The sequence below is a fragment of the Trichosurus vulpecula genome, chromosome 7 (assembly GCF_011100635.1).
Source record: "Trichosurus vulpecula isolate mTriVul1 chromosome 7, mTriVul1.pri, whole genome shotgun sequence".
Lineage (NCBI taxonomy): Eukaryota > Metazoa > Chordata > Mammalia > Diprotodontia > Phalangeridae > Trichosurus > Trichosurus vulpecula.
The window spans coordinates 123,301,757-123,315,517 of record NC_050579.1 but is presented as its reverse complement, the minus strand read 5'-3'; the positions used below and the strand labels follow the sequence as shown (position 1 = coordinate 123,315,517).

Sequence of the window (13,761 nt, the reverse complement as noted above, 5' to 3'; positions counted from 1 at the left end):
TGGTCTCAGCTCCAAATTAATGATCTTGTGATCCTGTTTGTGTTTATCATCAGTACAGTTACTCGCCCAGCTATCTGAATCTGCCAGCTGACATTTCAAAATGGGGTCCAGAAGTGATTTTTACCTGAGCCAACGATTCCATTAGGTTTCTTGCAACTTCATCCTGGTCTTCTGTTAATATCCTATGCAGAGTGGCTCTGCGTTCACTGTCTTTTCTCAGCATAAAGAATCCAGAATCTTTTTCTTCAGGGGACGGGGGAGCGCTGTGATCTTCAAAATTCTCATCTGGAATACTATAAAAATGTGTGCACTGAAATCATTATTTCAATTAGGAAACAAAGATACAAATTTATTCTCTCACTCTGGCTCTCTCCCTACCTCCTTCCTGCCCCCTCTCCTCTCCTTCCTTCTCTTTTTCTCTGTCTCTCCCTCCCGCACTCCTCCTTTCTTCCTCTCTCTCTCAATCTCTCTATTCCTCCTTCCTGCCCTCCTTTCTCTCTCAATCTCTCTATCCCTCTTCCCTTCTTTCTCTTTCTCTCTCAATCTTTCTATCCCTCCTCCTCCTTTCTGTCTCTCTATCCTTCTTTCCTGCCTTTGTCCCTTCTTTCTCTCTCTCCATTCCTCCCTCCTGCTACTCATCTTCTTTCTCTCCCTCTTCTCCCCCTGCTCTATCCACTCAAACCAAGCCAGGTCTTTACCCCAGAAAGAGTGTCCGTATTCCTTTCCCATCTTTTTCTCCACAGGATTTGGCTCTTGTTTTGAAAGAGAAGGGATCCACTTTTAAATCTGTGTCAGGTGAAACGGACCCATACTCACTGCTGCTGCTCGTGTCTTCCACTAGCACAGGGACTGGCAAGGATATGCTCCTAAGATACTCTGTTCATGAAGGAAGAAGGGAAAAAGCAAGATCAATTTTTTAAACTATCACTTATAGAAGGCAACAAATCCAAGAAATGTTGACAATAGGAAGGTTCTTTTTAAGATTAAGAACCTTAACTTCCGATCCTATCATGCTCACCAGCAGCTATAAGTTACACTCTAACTTTAAACACAGAATGGTTTTCAGTTAGTTTGAAAGTCCCTGGTCCAGGAGTTATCGAAATTCCATCAGCATTTGCTGATTTTATTTGTTCTGTCATTTTTTCAGTTGTGTCTGAATCTTCATGACCCCATTTGGGGTTTTCTTGGCAAAGATCCTAGGGAGGTTTGCCAATTCCTTCTCCAGCTCATTTTACAGATGAGGAAACTGAGGCAAGTAGGGTTAAGTGACCTGCCCAGGGTCACACGAGCTAGTGAGTGTCTGAGGCCAGATTTGAACTCATGAAGATGAATCTTCCTGACTCCAGACTTCCTGACTCAATGTTTTATCCACTGTTCCACCTAGCTACCACACAGGTGAAATTCCAAGACCACTCCAAAAGAAAATAGCTCACAATTATATAGCATGGTACGGCTGTGAGCTCCTCAAGGGCAGGGACTGTGTTTTGCCTCTTTTTGCATCCCCAGTGCTGAGCACAAGCAGGGGGCCCATAGCAGGTGTTTAATAAGTGTTTATTGATTGACTGACTGACCATAGAGGAACTCTGGGAAGGAGTTTAAGTAGCATTAGCCTGTTGTATAGATGAAAAAAGGAAGAAACTTGAAAGTGGTTAAATAATTTGCCCATGGTCATACCGCAAGTAAATGATGGGCTGGAGGGCCCCATTCAATACACCATACTTCATCCTTCTCCAGGCTTCACTGCTGACTCATCTCCACCATATTTTCTCTACTGTTCATGCCAGCTCCTTTCCTCCAGGTACCCTCTTTCTTCCATCTCTGCTTTTCAGCTCTCTTTATGTGTTGACTTCTCTCATTAGAATGTAAGCTCTTTGAGGGCAGGGATTGTCTTTTTTTTTTTTGAGGGAGGAAGGCAAGGCAATTGGGGTTAAGTGACTTGCCTAAGGTCACACAGGTAGTAAGTGTTAAGTGTCTGAGGCTGGATTTGAACTCAGGTCCTCCTGGCTTCAGGGCCAGTGCTCTACTCCCTGTGCCACCTTGCTGCCCCCCCCACCACTGTCTCTCTGCTTCTATTTATATTTCAATTGCTAAGCACAGATAATAATAATAATATTAGCTAGCATTTACACAGTAGCTACTATATGCTAGGCATTATGTAAGCTCTCTACCAATGTTATCTCACTGGATCTTCACAATAACTCTATAAGGTAAGTGCTATTGTTATCCCCAGGGCAGTTAGGTGGCACAGCGGATAGAGCCCCAGGCCTGGAGTCAGGAAGACTCATCTTCCTGAGTTCAAATCTGGCCTCATACACTAGCTGTGTGACTCTGGACAAGTCACTTAACCCTGTCTGCCTCAGTTTCCTCATCTGTTAAATGAGCTGGAGAAGGAAATGGCAACCCCCCTCCAGTATCTTTGCCAAGAAAAGCCCAAATGCGGTCATGAAGAATCAGACACGACTGAAACGACTGAACAGCAAAGACAACAATTATTATCCCCACTTTAGAGTTTGAAGAAACTGAGGCAGACAGTAAGTACCTACTTGCCCAGGATCACACAACTACTAAGTGTCTGCAGTAGAATTTGAACTCAGGTCTTCCTGATTCCAAGCCCATTGCTCTAATCACTGTACCACCTAGCTGGCACGTAGCAAATGCTGAATAAATGTTTGTCAGCTGAGTGCTTTAGCTAAAGGCAAAGACAGTAGGAGCACCAACCCTATTTCCACACAGAACCCTCTAGGACACTTGATTTTTCTTGGCATTGGGATGGACCAACAATAGCACTAGCCTCAGTGGAGAAAGAGGTAGTTTGATATGGTGGATAAAACACTGGTTTGGGTTCCAGATGGCTTGCTCTTCCATCTTCTAACATGATCTCAGCAAGTAACATCTCTCTGGGCCTTGGTTTCTTATTAAGAAAGTGAAGTTAGACTGGATAATCTTGATGGTCCATTCCTATTCTAACTCCTGTGATAACAGCAAAGGAGCCTTTAAGCAACAGACAACTGATACTGTGCTATGCTGACTGTATCATGTTTTATACACAGTGCTTATGTATCAAGAACGGCACAGACTACGTAGCCCAGATGTGCTGCCTCTGCTCACTCCTAAAATTTATAAAAATAACGAGAATTGTTGATTGATTTTTTTTCTAGAAATCACTAAGAATTTTTTTTTTACAAACAATTACTCTTAGATAACAGATTTTTATATCTATACAGAGGTGTCAGAGAACATTTAGTCCAATTGTCATTTTGCAAATGAGGAAACTGAGATAAAAATGATATGCTAATTCTACACAGATAGTTAATGGTAGAGATAAGACTGGCACCTAAGTCTTCTGACTCTCACCCCAAGCTTCAGGAGCAACACTCTCAGAAATAAGAAGAAGGATATATGTTTAGACCCCATAAAAAGTCAGTTTCACCTATTTATCCACATTGTAATATAATAATGCAGTGGAGAGGAACAAACATTGGGTAATCCAGGGCATGGATGATTTAAAAATTGTTCCCATTTGGCTTTGTACTATCACTTTGGAGCATATTTGCCTTCCTCGTAATGATTTCCTTAGGCTAATGCTGAAAATTCATTCTCGGAGCTCCAACCAACTGGCAGTTGGAGTTTGCAGTCCAAGGTGACAGGGTAAAATTTTTAGATTGAAAATCTACAAAGTGGTTAGTTAATACATAGGTAATATTGAGATGTCTGACTACATTCAAAGCCAAAATTTCAAAGAGTATGGTCAGCAGCTCACCACCAGGAAATAGCAATCAAAATCTACTTAAGGCAGAATAATTAAACAGGGTACCTACCTAATCTGGTTTACTGCTGTTTTGGCCAGCACTGGCACATAACAGAATAAAATTATTTAAGCTAACTGATGAAGGAAGCTAGAGCTGAGCACACAACACACGAGGCTTTGTTCCCCTGAGGGGTGAATATTTTTAAAAAATAGCTCTATAAATAGGTAAAGGTTAAAAAAAATCAGACTCACCATTTGATCCAGCTGAAAGAGCTGTAGAAGGAAATATACGCAGACTTAGTATGTTCTCATTGTAAGTATGTTCTCATTCTTACGAACTAACCAAAAATCAAAGTGGCGGGTGAAGAATAGATTCCTCTCAAAAGATAGCTTTTTAATAAATGGACAAGAAATGACAGCATATGTGTGTGTGTGTGTATATATATATATATGTATATATATGTGTATGAAAATATGTATTTCAGATAAAGTATTATATATTTTAGCATGATATATCTTATTATATATTTCCAGACAATATATATTATGTATCCTAATTTTTAGGTAATAATATATATATATATCATCTAAAATATATAAAAATAAATGATGTATAATATATAGAGAACTCATTTCAAAAAACTATAAATGTATATATTTTCAGAACCCATTTCATGAAAAATGTGTATATGTATACACACATATATGTATGTATATATGTCTATGTCTATAGATGTATATATCATATATAAATCCTTCCTGAAATGAGTTTTTAATAACATTGTTAGTAATTTTTAAAAAGTCATCTCGGGAGAAAAAAATTGAAAGAGAATGAGCCAGATTTTTGTGTCCTACCCCAAAGGCCCTTATGATTCATGTCTAAGTGTCTGGGAGAAAAGACTCATATTCTTCCCCCCACCTCACCCCCCTGCCCCTGCCCCAATGACCTTTTCCAGTTCTAGAACCATAATCAAATCAATATTGCCATTACCACTGGAAAGGTATGTCAGTCCAGTCTCCTATGGCTCTATTCATCATCTCTATGATTTTCCAAACCAAAATATCTCTCCATGGCCACTCGTCCCCTATATGTGTTGTCTTCCCCTATAAGAACGTAAGCTCCTTGAGGGCAGGAATAGCTTTTGTTTTGTATTTATGCCTAGAACATAGTAAGCACTTAATAAATGCTTTTTAATTCACTCACTCATCATAGGATCCTAGATCTATAACTGCAAGGGACCTCTGTGGCCGGAATCCAGTCTAATCTGATCATTTTACTGATGAAGAACCTGAGGGATGTTAAGCCACCTGTCTAAATTTACAAAGGTAGGGCTCCTTCCATCTACTAGCCCTCACTGAGACCTGGCTCCCTCCTGCCCTCCCTGCATCCCTGGCCATTCTCTCAATCACTGGCTTTATGCTCATTCCCTTCACTCCTCCTCCAACCTAACTGGTCCTGGTGAGGGATTCAGAATATTCCTTGCTACTTACAGTCACTTTTCTCCTCTCCCTTAACTATCAACTGATCCTCAGTGACATTTGCTCCTTTGAGCAAATCTTTACCCAATCTGGGTCCCCCAACACCATTAAGAGAGGGAATGTACCTAGCTTACCACCTTCCTCTCCTCCCAAACTTCTGCCTTTGTTCTAGGGAACAATTTCAATGGTGATGTTCCCAGGAACTCCCTAACCTCCCAATTCCTCAGTCTTAAATATCATGGCCTACTGTTTCATTCTACCTCAGCCATGCACAGCCACGCCTTGGATCTTACCATGGCCCACAAGCATTCCACTTTCTTAATCTGACATTTCTCTCTCTGAAAACAACCTCCTCTGCCTCATCCCTCCTAAACGCACTCTCCTTTGTTGAGGATCTTCAATCCATTCACCCCTCAGTCCTTTATTCAGGCCATTATCCCTTCTCTTGCCTTCGTTTCTGCTCTTGATCTTATAGTTAGCCGATTCAAGTACACACTATCCCTGGCAGACTCCCACCACCTTCGTCTTTCACTCTTATTCACATACTCCAGAATGGAGCTAAGACCCAGAACCGTGCTGACTGGGATGCACTAGAAATTGTCATCTAACCTCAACTGGACACTCACTCAACTCAACTCAACATGGCAATCCTTTTATTCCTTTTTCATTAATTTCACACCTCACTCCACACAGAAACTCTTCCAAATCTCTCCTCTCCTCTCTTACCAATTGCCTTTCTCTCCCTCCTCTCAGCTAAGGACTTCACCTTAGTTTACAAGAAAATAGGGCCATTTAACCTGAGTTTCCTCTTTTCAAAACTTCTTGACCTTGTCTCCCACTGTCTCCTTCCTTCTTTCAGTCTTTGACAGTGAGGTGGCCCTTCTCCTGGCCAACGCCAATCCCCTCGTCTTCTCCAGCAGTTTGCAACTTCAATCATTTGTCCCTTTAATTGTCAACCTCATCTTATTTATTGGTTCATTCTCTACCACCTTTAAACAAACCCAAGTTTCTCCCATCCTTAAAAAAATCTTTACTAGACCCATCAAGCTATTGTCCTATATCCTTCTCTTTCTTTCTCAGCCAAATTCCTAAAGAAAAAAAAATTGTTTGCTTTCACTCTCTTCTCACTCACCCAACTCTTTACAATCTGACTTTGGATCTTTTCACTCAACTGAAAGGTCCTCTCCAAAGTTACCGACAATCGCCAGATTGGATTTTTTTTCTTGATCCTCATCCTTCTCAACCCATATGCCATATCTGATACTGATGAAGACACCCTCTTTCCAGACACTCTTTCCTCTCTTGGGTTTCATGGCACCACTCTCCGACTTTTCCTACATTCCTGACTGTTCTTTTCAGTCTCGTTTGATTTTTCATCATCCATATCACATCCCCTAACTTTGGGGATCCCCCACAGTTCTATATGGAACATACCCTACATACTCTTAGGAAACTTCTCAGCTCCCCTAAGCTTTATCATCTCTCTGAAGATGACTCTCAGATCTCTATATCCAGTTCCTGTCTCTTCTTTGAGCCTCAGTTCCCCATCAACAATTGCCTGCTGGACATTTCAAAATGGATGTCCCAGAGGCATCTCAGATTCAGTATGTCCAAAACAGAATTCAGTCTCTTTTCCTTAAAACTCATTCCCTCTTCCAAACTTCCCTATTTCGGTCCAAGGCACCAGAATTCTTCTAGTCTCCCAGGTTTGCAATCCTGGTGATAGCCTCCACTCCTTACTTTTTGCTCACTCCACATACTCTGTCAATTGTCCTTTTACCTCCAAAAACATCTTCTACCCCTTATTTCTACTTAAGAGTCATTTCCTTAGTTCAGAACATTCATCACCTTTTACATAGATTACTGCAGCAGCATCCAAATTGATCTTCCTGCCTAAAGTCTCTTCTTACTCTGGCCTACCCTCTATATTACTGCCAAAGTTAATTTCCCTTAAGTGCAGATCTAACTATATTACTCCTCTACTCAATAAACCCTACTTGCTCCCTGGTGCTTCTAGGATAAAATGCAAATTTCTCTGTTTAACTTCTAAAGTCTTCCACAACCTGGCCCCAAACTGTCTTTGCAGCCTCAGTATTTGCCTTCCCAAATCCAGTGATCCTGCCAAACTGGCCTTCTTGGTTTCCTACACAAAATATTCCATCTCCCTTCTTTGCAGTGGCCATCCCTGCACATCCTGGAACACACGCCCTCCTTTCCTCCTCCTAGAATCACGCTCTTCATTCAAGATTGATGCCCTATTGCTGGTGCCCTCCTTCCCAAACTACCTTGTATTTAATAACTACTTTGTGTTTGTTCTTCTCATATTTTGGGGTATATACTTATATATGTACTTGTTATTTCCTCCTTTAGAATCTAAGTTCCTTGGGAATAGGGATTGTTTCATTTTTTGTGTCTATGCTTAATAAGTGTTTGTTGAATGAATGATTGATTGATTGAAGTGTCAAAGGTGGAACATGAACCTCTGTTGTCTGACTCCAAGGCCAATGCTCTTTCCAAAGTACCATGCTGCCTCCATGAAGAAGTTGGCCATGATATCCCTCTAGGAGAAAGAGGGAGGAGAGAGTTCCCCAAGAAAACTGCTTTAAGGGGATATTCCTTCACTGTATTTTTTTTAATTTTGTATAACTGAAAGCCTATTTTTCATCTATTTTATCCAACAGTCAGAGACATTCTTGAAGGTGCAGCAGGAATTTTCTCAAACCTGAAGTTTAAAGAGACATGCCATTTACAGTACTCAACAACTACAAGAATATTTTAAAGTTCTATTTAGTGTAGTTTGGGTACCAGCAACAAGAACAAAGCACTGAATCTCATATATTTTAACAGGACTTACAGCAATAGGATGTTAAAGACATAGTCCCTCTTTTTGAAGTTTATAATTAGACCTCAAACACCATGCTATGACACTACAATATTCTGGTGTTAAAGAACAGACTCTCTGATTCCTTGGATAATGGTCATCCCTAATTTCCAGTGATAGCTGGGGACATATGAAAGTTATTCATTTATAATTTGTTGCTGTTCAATCATTTTAGTTGTGTCTTATTCTTTATGACTCCATTTGGGGTTTTCTTGGCAAAAATGCTCATTTGCCATCTCCGTTTCCAGCTCATTTGACAGATGAAGAAAGTGAGGCAACCAAGGTTAAGTGACTTGCCCAGGGTCACACAGTTATTAAGTGTCTGAGGCCACATTTGAACTCAGGAGGATGAGTCTTCCTGATGTCAGGTCCAGCACTCTATCCACTGTGCCACCTAAATTTATAACCTACCTGACATTTCATTCAGCTTAGATTCAGTGACTTTGACTCATCTCTATTTCTTTTTTCCTTTATTTTTTTTAAGGTCACACCTTAGTCCCACTCTGATCAGAAGAGGAACTTTGACCTGTTTTGTTTTGATATGGGCCTGTTCATCCCTCCTTAGGCAACCTCGCCATGTTAATGCCAAGTAGTGCAGCTCCCCAATTAGCTTTGCCTACTATAGATCAGAACTCCTTATCTCAAGTGATCCATCCGTAGTAGCCTCGCAGGTATCTGGGATTACAGGTGCATTGCCACCGTGCCTGCTGACTCACTCCTACTTCAATGCAGGTACATACCTGAAAGCTTAGGCTGTGTCTTCTTCTTTTTGCTGGAAACTTTTAAGAACTCATCAACAAGCAAATCGTTGGCACAGGCCCTTTTGTCAGGATCTGGTTCAAAACAGTGCAATATGAAGGCCTTGGCCTCTGCTGACATTGACTCAGGGATCTCTGGGTGTATCTTGAACATCCCTACCTAAAAGAAACAGAAAATAAAACCATAAGCTTTACCCCTAAGTGGGATGACATCTTCTAACCTCCTATGCATATATCTTACTCGCTAAATCCCCTAACTAAAGAACATCCTACTTTTACCTGACCAAAGATTCACAGAACAATTAGTGAAGCTGGTAACAGACCCAGACGTTTCGTCATAAATCCGTGTTCTGTTCACCAGAATTCATTGTGAACATCCCTAGATCCTAGCAAAGTTTTCACAAATGAACAGTTAAGACGGAGAGAAGAATCTGTTAACATTGATTAAGAATTGATATTTTATGTGCCTCACCTATTTTAAACGAGAAATATGGCTTTATTTTATGCTAATTTGAAGTTTTCATATTACTTCTATTATAAGCTTTGTTCTTTTTAATCATTGATATCTTCATACTTTTGATTCAGGATACACTATTTCTAAAGTAGTCCTATTTGAGTTACAAATGAATCATGTGTTCTCCACTAGCTGATACTAAAAAATGATAAGCTGGGATGCCAGGATTAGGAGAACCAAATACAGCCTAGAGTTTATAAAGTAGATAATGTAATAAAAATTGTTTGTCAACAAACTTGTTGTCAATAGCAGGAGATATTCAAATGAAATATCGGCTCTTTTATTACCTATCATTATAATTAGTTAATGGCATACTGTATAGAGAATAAGAAATTTATGAAGAGAAAGGAAGGCTTCTTAACCTTCTCAAAGTAGTGGTATTGCAACAAAGAGGTGTGTATGTGTGTATGTATGTATGTCTGTGTGTGTACATATATATGTGTGTGTATATGTACATAAAGATGTGTATATAAAGAGGCTGCAACAAAGGTTTCATATAATATGTATATAAAGGTTTATATATGTATATTCATAGATAACATACAAATGTATTTATAGGCATCATAATAATACAATGAGTGTATATATATGCATGTGTGCATATACATATACATGAGAAGACATGTATACATATACATATAGGCATATACACACATACATATGCATACATACACACATACAGAAGTATATGTCTTGGCTGTCACAGGGAAGCAGGATGGTATTATCTAGACAAATATTGATGTGTTAGGCTGAAAAACTGGATTCCAGTCTTAGTTCTACTATTAACTTGATTTACACAAATCACTGTTCCTTTCTTGGCCTCTGTTTTTTTTTCATCTACAAAATGTAGGTATTGGGATTCCAATAACGTAAATAAAAACACTAAAATGCTGATGAATTCAGATGAGTTGAAATGATTAATCATGGCCCCAGAGAATAGAGGAGAAAATATTTAGATCCTCTTGGTTGACAAATGGTAGACAATAAGTATGGAATGATGCGTACGCTGTCAGACATGGAGGCTTTGTTGGTTGGGTTTTGCCTAAGTTTTTCTCTGTTAAGAAAAGGGATTTAATGGCAAGGTCAGATGTGGTGTATATTGGGAAATAACTGGAAGGAATAAATAAAAGTTTAAGGGAGGAGGTGAATGGGAGTATTTTACTAAAGCATCTCTAAGATCTTTTCTAGCTCCCATTATCTATGAATATAAATATAAATGTCCACAAGATATACTATCCTCCATGGTTGGAAAAATTCGAAGACTACTAAAAGTCACCATTAGATCAGATTATGCCCCACTAATTACATACCAGAGGTAGAAGTCATATGACATGTGGAAAAATACACACGAAAATTTTCCCAAATGGGATAAATTTCCTAGTGGAAAAAATAGCATAACAATTATCAAAATTCCCACTTCTGTTAGACAGAATAACAATGCAGAGTTTTTGTTTTTTGTTTTTGTTAAAAAACCTAGGGTCCATGTACTTCGATAGGAAAAAATTACACAATTAAATATAATTATTTTCCTTTGTAATCCCATGTATTTATCTTATGTATTTAAAAACATTGTTCTGAGAAGGGGTTTATAGGCTTCAACAGACTATCACCATGGCACAAAAATGGTTAAGAATTACTGACATGGTGGATTAACCATGGAGATAAGAAACCCTGGGTTCAAGTCCTGCTTCTGACTCATATAGTCTATATGTGACCATGGATAAGTCATTTAATAGCTCAGCGTCCCTGATGATGCTCTTAAGACTACAGAAGAGTTGTAGATCTATAACAGTGAAGAAAGTTTCTACCCTGGGAGTTCTCCCATTCTAATGAAATCACAGGTCTGAGCACCTACCACCATGTACACATCCTGTCCCCCCATCTCCATCCAAGTTCACCTTTGGTGAATAACAGTATAAAAGAAATGGTAGAACTTTATGGCTATGGAATTTTCTCCCCATTTATTTTATTTGGCAGGCTGAAGAACACAGGAAGAGATCCTCCCTTGGCATATTAATTCCCAAAGATCCAAGCAGGGGTGGTGGTGGTGGTGGTAGCGGTGGTGTTTGTTAAAACTGGGCTAATTAGGCCTCTTCTTTCATGGCGGGAGGACAAAGGAAACTTTGTGGGTCCACTGTTTTTCACTCTGCAAAGTCCTCCCTCACTTAAATCCAATTCATTTGCAAGTCATGGCATCATCACCTTCCTGATGTCATGGTCCTCTTTGAGAAGGAAGGACAAACAACAAGAACTGTAGTGATGAGCTCTTGTTTTACATCCCAGAAGAGTTACTACTTGGGCCTTCCATGTCAGGCAAGATGTTGAAGCAGGGATAAGGGAACAGGAATTGAGGTTTCTTGTATTATGTTATATTTATGGATAATTATGATATACTATGACATTGCATATTATAATATATGATTATATTATAATATGTAATATTACTTAAAAAAACTCTGCCTTGTGACTACTGGTCAAAATAAATGATGACTTACACCAGGCAAGTAGGAGAAAATACTGGTTTTACTTATTTTATACCTGTAAATTTCCCAAAAGGATGGCTAGTGAAATATTTTCATAGGCTGATAAGTTCTTTAGGCCTAGCTTTCAAAGGTAATTTACAGGTCCTCTTTCTTCCCCAAACAGCTCAATTCACTTCCCTTGTATCAATGTGTTTTTCAAACTGCATTGCTAGAAAGGATGTTAAGGGATACACATTTAATCCCATTTCAAAATCAAGAAAGATACTGTAAGATACTGTAATAATAGCCCAAATCTATACAGTGCTTTCAGATTTATCATGCACATTTTTTGCAGAAACCCTGTGAAGCAGGCAATCAAATTATGATTATGCCCATTTTCCAGATAAGATGACTAAGGTTCATGGAAGTGAAGTCAGTTGTCAATGTGACAGACACAGTAAGCTGTGGACATGTGACTCAAACTCAAGTCTTCCAACTCCAAAAACAGAATAAACTCTCCTGACTCTAAGAGTAGAACACTTTCTAAAAAAATCATACTATTTCTGGAATGCTTCAGTGTCTTATTTAAGGATACATGTATTGATACCAGCAGAAGGAATCAATTTTAAGACTTGTATCACACACATACACACACACACACATTCTCTCTCTCTCTCTCTCTCTTTCTCACTCACTCACACAATATGTTTGCTAGGTCACAGACAAAAATGGAACAAATCCTTTCTCCAAGATATGGACTGAATGATCAAAATGCTCTCTCCAGATTTTAGTTCAGACCAAGAGAAAATGCTACTCACTCCAGACTGTTCACAGTCTGATTATCCAGATAATGTTATAGGTACAGTGGAAAGGTGTTGAATTGGGAATCACGTCACCTGGACTGAATCCTGAGTCTAACACTCACTAGCATTATAACCCTGGAAGCTCATCTTTCCAAGATGATGCAGTTAGTAAGCTGTGAAGGTAGCACTCAGAAAGATTTCACCTCCCAAGTGGGTATTTGGAAGGATGCGAATTTTGCAAATTTTAAAATTCAACATACATATTACTTATGATTATTGACGGCAATGGTCATTAGAGCCTCTAACAAAATACAGTAGAGGGAGCAGAAGAAATCTACATGGTGCTACTTAATTATTTGGCAGCAACCATGGTAACAGTTCCGGCAAATCTGGCAAATGAAATCATAATTTAAATAAGCTTCTTTTTTTTTTTGTTTTCCGTAGATTTGATTTATCCATACTAACACTAACTCTCATACCACACGCACTAGTAAGTGACCTATAAATACATCCTTCTCCAAATATGTATTAATATGTTATCATACTAAGGTTGCACTATTTAAACCCAATTTTACCTCATCCAATGAGATCTTAAAAGATAATTCCAAAACTTTCCATATTTCTGACATAGGTCTATATAATGCACATATACATATACACATACATATAATCTCTGACCATCAATTTTTATGCATATGACAGTTTAAATAGGACATGACATGAAATGAGGCATCAAAGAAAAATCTGACCTTGAACATAGCTGCTTGAGGTTCTCCCAATTCGTAAAACGGTGGTTTTCCTGTGGCCATTTCAATGATCGTACAGCCCAAAGACCATATGTCTGCTGCTTTTCCATATCCTCTTGGTCCTTTATCTATTATTTCTGGTGCCATATATTGAAGAGTACCTGGAAATAGTTCAAATATATTTTCTATTGATTTCTAATAAATTCATTTCTACAGTGATAAAATAATTTGTAAAATGTACTTTGAGTTTCAATTTTCACCTTTGCTGGTCTCCACCTTCTACAGTGGAGAAAAAAGGCCTTACAATTGTACTATTTCTTTTTAAAATCTATTTATCAAGGGAATAAAAATGGATGATGAACATTATTTG

General features: G+C 38.8%; 1 protein-coding gene across 1 annotated transcript in view; it reads right to left on the bottom strand.

The window, feature by feature from the left end:
• MAP3K5 (mitogen-activated protein kinase kinase kinase 5) overlaps positions 1-13,761 on the bottom strand; it is a 201,214-nt gene that overhangs the window by 41,504 nt on the left and 145,949 nt on the right. Inside the window, exons 18-22 of the mRNA XM_036767595.1 lie at positions 13,395-13,552; positions 8,849-9,026; positions 4,001-4,021; positions 699-876; positions 125-293 (exon numbers count right to left, since the gene is read on the bottom strand). Coding sequence (XP_036623490.1) covers positions 125-293; positions 699-876; positions 4,001-4,021; positions 8,849-9,026; positions 13,395-13,552 — 704 coding nt within the window. The remainder of the gene's footprint in view (positions 1-124; positions 294-698; positions 877-4,000; positions 4,022-8,848; positions 9,027-13,394; positions 13,553-13,761) is intronic.